The following is a 7,111-nucleotide window of genomic DNA, read 5'->3' on the forward strand; positions in this document are numbered from 1 at the left end:
TAATCCACAGATTAACTTCAACTGACATAAATGAAACCTACATATTACAATAATGATATTCAGTTGCAAAATGGTAATTCTAAAAGTAACTCTCTATCAAAAAAGAAAAGAAAAGGCATTAAAGTATTAAACTTGATTCTGACTAAATGTCATGCCCACAAAATAAATTCTCGAACCATCAACCAGATTTACCTACAGCTCTGTCAAAATGAACAAAGGATGCAAATTAATTAATAAAGATGATCATAGTACCTGACTTCAGATTTCCATATTTGCCAATCATAAAAGAATTGAACTAACACAACTGAAATTGGTTAATCAGCACATTGGGACTAGATTAAGGAAGGTGTTTACTCAACGAGGCTAACAATTGAGTATGCTAAATTAAATATGCAAAGCTACATCTTATAAATGAATAGAAACAATAATACAATAAGAAAAACTAGTCAACAGAAACTAAATTGATCAATTAAAAATAGCAAAAAAAAAGAAGTATAGATCTAACCTTAGTTTAGCCGGACCCAACAATAATGTTGTTGATTGGGATGAAAATAAGCTTCACAAAGAAGCCCACAAACCCCATTACAACAAATCCAATAGCCGTGCGTACAGCCACCTTCGAAAACTCTGCACAACCAATTTCCAAACTAAATAAATAGTTGCATCAACAGACAATAATAGTTTTATAGTTACAACGGTACTGAGAACTTAGTGATGGAAAGCATAGTACCATGTGATATCTTTACCAGAAGAGAACATATTTCTGACTCCAGAAGAAATTAAACTTAATTGTGGTTTAAATAGAAACTGAATCCAAAATGAAAGAACTATAGTATCTGATACTGAACCAGCTCATATGATACCAGCTAAATCCGATACCTACTAAGAATCCGGTAGTGTCATAAGTTCATCATTCATAAAGATATTGTTATTTCCTTGACAGAAACTACAACTGCTAGATCAGAGAAACTAAAACAGATCAGGTCCAATCTAAAACGAACTCCAAAGGAAAAAAAAAATCCTTTATTTTCTCCTACATTCTCTAAGGAAAAAAATGTTAATCTGTTGTTTTATGTACTAGTATCTGAGTGAATTTCTTAATCTTAGATTGAGCAAGAACTTGAAGGATGGATTACTTTGACACAAATGGTACTAGATGCAGTGACAGCATACATCAAAATTGTTGAAAACAAAAGACTAAGGGTATGTTTGGCTGGGTGAGGATGGGTGAATAGCTGTTCAGAATAATCGCTAACAACTGCTGTTCTACTATTCCAACCAAAAGCTAGGTTAGCGACTATTCCAAACAGCTGACTGAGAACACTAACCTCACTGACCCCACTTTCAGACCAAACACACCCAAAATTATAGATGTGGTCCTATCACTTAAATTTGGGATTCTCAAATTGAATTTAATTAAAAATAATTTGATCATGGAGCAAAAACTGCTAAAACTAAGTTCAACTATCAGAATTTCAAATTGCCAGGTGGGGAACCAATCCGTTTTAAACTGCAAACAGGTGCCCCAAGCTGTAAAATAAACTAGTTGTCAATAAATCTGTCATAAGGGCCAGGCAAGATATAATTGACATGAATTTGACATAAACTGGAGGAACGGGGGGTGATCTAAACCTCTGAAAATCCTCTCAGAAGATATATATAGATTCAAGTTTTTGTATTTTTGATGAAATCAGGAAAATTTGAGGGATAAATTAACCTTTGTGACCTTATTTGCAACAAGAAAAGGAATATAAATTCGCAGATGTATTAGAACTTCCAATCAGATTAGATCTGAAAACTTCAGGTGCATAAGTAGAATAAAATTACGCGAATCAGATAAATTGAATATAATTTTTATATAATTAATGGGCAACATCGGATCTTCTACAGTTATAAGAATATCAAACAATTTAGAGCGAGAATTGATCTCATATAACAGAGATCTTAGTAATTGAGGTGAAAATAAGAAAGAGAAACGAAAAAGGAGACGAAAGGAACCTTTCCGGTCAGGCTTGTGACAGCGCTTCACGAGGCGTATGCTGTCCTTGGCGAACTCTCTCAGCGGATCCACCATTGAATCTACCGCATCCATTGTCCTTGATTGTCGAGAAAGAGAGGAGAGAAAGAGAGTATAGCGGTGAGGGAAAAAAATGATAATACTAATAGTCTAATACTAATAAACTTGGTCAATTTTGGAGATCCTTAAAACAGAGCTGCCTGGCCTAGCTAAGGGCCTTGTAACCAAAAAAAAATGAAACAGAGCTGCCATGTGGCCCATATATAAGCCTGATTTATATCAAACGGATCCGCAGGCTTGACAGGTGGTATTTTTGGAAGAATCCGGTAAGGTTCGGAAGGTTTGAACTTTGAACCGGGAAATTTTACCAAGCGTCCTTTTTTTGCTACACAGAACAAAATACTTTTCATCCAAAATTTTTAACAAAATGTTCTTATAGACTTCACTTGTTTCCTCTCTTTTCCAATCCCTTTCTCTTCATTCTCTCTATTTACTCTCATATATTCTTTACTTATGTAAAATATACAATTGTAATTTTATAAATAAGACTAATATGCTATGGGTTGCATAGAGAGCTACGGAGCTACGGCTCAATATTCGAGTTTTTAAAATCCTAATGGTTGATTCGAACCATTCATCTTGTTCTCCATATTAATATGTGTTTGGAGACTAAATTTTACATTTTTTGAAATTTCTTTACTATTTTTTAGATAGGTAGAAAATTAAATATCTAAATAGTGCAGAATTTTTTAGATCAACTGATTTTCTACCTATCTAAAAAAAAGTAAAAAATTTCAAAAAAAATGTAAAATTTGGTCTCCAAAAACATATTAATATGGATAACAAGATGAACAGCTCGGATCGACCGTTAGGATTTTGAAAACTCGAATATTGAGCCGTAGCACTGTAGCCCTCTATGCAACCCATAGCACCGTAGCCTTACCCGTAATTTTATTTTTTATGTGTATAAATGATTTAGAATAAAAAATTAATTGTGAAATTTTATTTGCTAAAATCAATGTATACGTAGAATATTTTCAACATATGAGTCTTTTAAAAAAATATTATAAGACATGGTATTAACTTATTTTATAAAATCTAACATATAAATATTTTTAACATATGATATTTTATCTAATTTATTCGGTATAAAATTTTATATTCCTTGTTTTCACAATTATAAATTTTTTATCAATCACATGTTAAGAATAATTTAGTGAGATACTTATGCTTCAATAAAAATATACTAATTATTTATATGACATAATCTTAAAAATTAAAACAATGAATGATATAGATGCTTGGGTACATTTTTTACACTTTCGAAGTGCATATCTGGTTCGATTAATAACCAAATTCAGCAAAGTTTAGTTTTTCATTTTTCACCATAATGTATTTACTGGCGAGTCATATTAATTGCATTGTAACTGATTCAAAGCTGCTGGCATTATTTCTTGCATTGGTTATTTATATTCTTAATTTTTTAAGATTATGTCATATACATAATAAGTATCTCTCTTTCTATATTATGCACCTCAAATTAAATTGGATGACAGAAAGTCGTGTGGCTGAGATTTATTGATCGAAATTTAGATTGAATCTGAGCCATATAAATAAATAACCTGTCTTCTTTTGATTAAATACATCTTTTCTCTTTGTAGAAGTCTAAATTTAATGAAACTTACACCCGCCACATGTATTGTCACACATATTGTCACGTAGATATGCAAATTTTTTCGCTGATCTGAATTTTTTTTTTTGCTGTACCCTTCCCCCGACCCTTTCTTCCCAAAGCCGTCCCCTCCCCGTCCCTTTCTTTCCAAAGGAGAAAAAACCTAATTGGAGTTCCTTCAGCCGTCCCCTCCCCGCCACATTTATCGCTACACCACTAATATCACGTCGACGCATCTTTTTTCTCTGATCTTCCCGTCTCCTTCTCTTCTATCAGGTAAACCCTAAGTGCTCCTCCGACCAAGTTTTCGACGGTTAGCCGCTACTCATGTCTTTTTCATTTCTCGCTGCGCTTTGGCATCGCCGCTTTCCTCCTTTTCAACCACCGTCGAGACTTCCTTTTCAGATCCACAGTTTTGTGAGGAAATATAGGTACTCAAAGAATTTTTTTTATATCTTATTTCAATTTTTAGAAAGGAAGCATTAGCAGGTTCTCTCAGCTTGTTCTCTATGTAAGTGTTCAACAAATATTTGATTATATCATTTATTTAATCCGGTCTAAGCATTTGTTATTTGTAGCTCGCTTTAGATCTCGAGCATCTTACTCTGTAGTTAACCACTAAATTTGATCTTTTCTATCCATTAGTTTACGTAATTCTTGAAATGCGATTCTTATTAAGGCTTATTTTAGAAAGAAAAGAAAACCATAGACAAATTACGCATAGTCATTAAGTGATGTTGTCAGAATTCCTTGTAATTGTATCATGATATGAATCCATTCTCTTTTTAGGTTTTGTGATAATGGGAATTAAAAACTGGAATACGAATCGGGATTATAAACGAAGTTCGAATTGGTATTGATCCGTTTAGTCAGTAAAACTGGAATAGATATATCATTCAAGTCCCGTCATCTCTGATTGCTCTTGGAAGACATCAATTGGTCTAATTGTCCATATAAACAATCCATTTTTTCGAGAAAGGGGAGGTAGCACAATTGGCTAGGAAAAAGTCCTAAAGTTGTTGTACCCAAAGGTCGATAGTTCGATTCCCCCTCACAACTTCACAGCTTCTGCGAAGGTTTTCAAAAAAAAAAAAAATCCACTTTTTCCTCTCTTTTTTAATTTGCATAAGTTGTTTTGAAGGCAGTTCTCATAGCACATGAAACAGTTTGAAGAATTGGATGTAAAATTTTCATTGATCTCCAGTGAAATTGGTTTTATAGAAACTGAAATTTGAGAGAACTGAGATTTGCTTATTTCTTTGTTCATGTAGAATGGACTCTTTACGAACAAGTAGCTGTTGCTGCTATGGATTGCCAAAATATAGGCGATGAGTCGCGGGTCTGAGGCGATTAGGTTTGTCTTCTTAGTGTTCAGGTAAAACTCAAATTTTTTATTCTTACATTCATTATTATTGTCAACCAAGCTTAAATATTTCCTAATTCGGCCAATAGCTATTAATTTGGTTATTTCATGCAGGCTACATGTCAAATGCCAGAAATAACACTTGAAACATTTGAAAATATGGAATATTCGGGTGAAGGTATGGCCATATTTTTGTTATCTGCATATGAGTTCTTTCATTTTGTCTAGATGAGAGATTGCACGTACCGGATAATTGATTTCTTTACAAATTTATTGCAAAATAGCTTTCTTTGTTCTTATACCACATATATGCTGTGCTGTTATGCTTTGTAGAATGGGAACCTTACTAAGCTTCAATTAATTGTACTTCTTATAGACAGTATGAAACCTGATACAGAGAGCTATAATTGGGTAATAAAAGTATATACTAGAGCTGAGACCTATGACAGGTTCGCATCTAATCCATTCATTAGTCTTGGATTGTAGCAGCATGCTTTTAATTGGAGAAATGAATTCCCGTGTCATCCATAAAATACAAAATCTGTACCTTCTCATAATTGCCAAGAAGACCCTACCTTCTTGGAAAATTTAAAATGTAGGCCCTGCCTTCCCATGAATTCATAAAGGAATGAAACTAATGCCGTGACAAAATAACCATAATTATATATCTCATTTACTTTCTGAAATAGAATCATATCTTTCCATAGAAGTGTTAGATTTAATTTATCATTCATTGGACAAAATCAATTTCATTAAACATAGTTATTTTTATTTTTAGAATTTCATTACAATACCAGTGTTTTTAATAGGTTTCCAAATACTATGATGAGTGATGCAATACTAAGAGCGTCAACGACCTCAAATCAGAGTTGGGTACAAAGTCCACTGCCAAGATAAAGCTGGAAGATAGAAAGCCGTCTGACAAAACTGCATAAAATTTGTTGTTCTAAGCAAGATTTGTGCCATCTCCTTGAGGGATGTTAGAAAAACCTTTTTCTCTGTTGATTAGTGCCGGTTTTCCTTCATATTGCTTGTGTTATGTATGCTATTAAATTTTGTAATGTTTGCATCCCCTTTCTATCATGTCAAATTCTATTTCAGACAATTATGTCATATCATTATTTTTTAACAAAATAATTATTATTTTCATTGAAATATTTCTTTAATAAAAATATATTTTTGTTTTCTTATAATATATCCCATTGCATCGCACGGGCACGATACTAATATTTTTATGAAAGCATAAGTATCTCACTAAATTATTCTTAACATGTGATTGATAAAATTCTTATAATTGTGAAAACCAGAAATATGAAATTTTATACCGAATAAACTAGAAAAAATGTCGTATATTAAAAATATTTATATATTAGATTTTATAAAATAAGTTAATACCTATGTTGAATGGATACGGATACGGATACGGATACGGTGATACGGCAATTTTCAAAAAGCTCAGATACGATACATCTATTATATATATTATTTTTTATTATTTTAATTATAATATTTAGATTAATCATAATTTAAATCAAATTTGTAAAAAAAACTGAAAGTTTAATCCAAATATACAATAAATAATATAATTACTAGACCTCACCACGTGGTATTGTCTATTGTAGTGGTTAGAGTTTTGACATCCAATTAAGATGGCGTGAGTTCGAATCAGGGAGCAAACAAAATTATCAATTATTTCGAAAAGAATCTGAAATATGGGTACGAGACTCTAAGTGAATAGTGTATTAATATTACCCCAGGCGGGCAGCCCGTGTCCGATCTGTCCGTGCCCAAGCCCGGATATAGGACGAGTACACGAGTAAGGGCATTAAACGGGCTGGACGCGATTTTTCAGAAAAAAAAATCCGTGCTTACCCGGACCCCCGTACCCGTGAGACTGTGCCCTTATACCCTATACCTGTGTACCCGACCCATTTAAAATTTCATTTTTTTTCAAAATTCCCCCCCCCACCGGCAAACCGGGCCTGGACCGGTCAAATCAACCTGAACCGGTCGGACCCGTGCTGCCCCCGGGCCCCCTTTTTTTTTTAATTAAATTTCA

General features: G+C 33.2%; 1 protein-coding gene and 1 long non-coding RNA gene across 4 annotated transcripts; one reads left to right on the forward strand and one right to left on the reverse strand.

Annotated features, from left to right (window-relative positions):
• LOC144565629 (protein transport protein Sec61 subunit gamma) lies at positions 1-2,183 on the reverse strand. The gene is made up of 3 exons (XM_078315438.1): positions 1,999-2,183; positions 506-627; positions 1-200 (listed from the first exon to the last, which is right to left on the reverse strand). Exons 1-2 carry the CDS (start codon positions 2,090-2,092, stop codon positions 512-514), a joined length of 210 nt encoding a protein of 69 aa, XP_078171564.1. The 5' UTR covers positions 2,093-2,183; the 3' UTR covers positions 1-200; positions 506-511.
• Positions 2,184-3,781: 1,598 nt separating this feature from the next.
• Positions 3,782-6,146, forward strand: LOC144565660 (uncharacterized). Of its 3 annotated transcripts, XR_013514930.1 has the most exons (5): positions 3,782-4,120; positions 4,961-5,064; positions 5,167-5,230; positions 5,429-5,501; positions 5,862-6,146. It is a non-coding gene; the product is annotated as an uncharacterized LOC144565660 (long non-coding RNA). The 3 variants fall into 3 exon arrangements; XR_013514929.1 differs by having other exon boundaries at positions 5,167-5,501; XR_013514928.1 differs by lacking the exon at positions 5,429-5,501.
• Positions 6,147-7,111: the final 965 nt, after the last annotated feature.

Source organism: Carex rostrata, chromosome 14, assembly GCF_964058835.1.
Source record: "Carex rostrata chromosome 14, lpCarRost1.2, whole genome shotgun sequence".
NCBI lineage: Eukaryota > Viridiplantae > Streptophyta > Magnoliopsida > Poales > Cyperaceae > Carex > Carex rostrata.

Excerpts from the sequence above, each read along its gene's own strand:
- LOC144565629 (XM_078315438.1), bottom strand. The coding sequence starts at position 2,092 with ATGGATGCGGTAGATTCAATGGTGGATCCGCTGAGAGAGTTCGCCAAG. Across the intron at positions 628-1,998 it reads TCACAAGCCTGACCGGAAAG|AGTTTTCGAAGGTGGCTGTA; the intron begins GTTCCTTTCGTC and ends TTGGTTGTGCAG.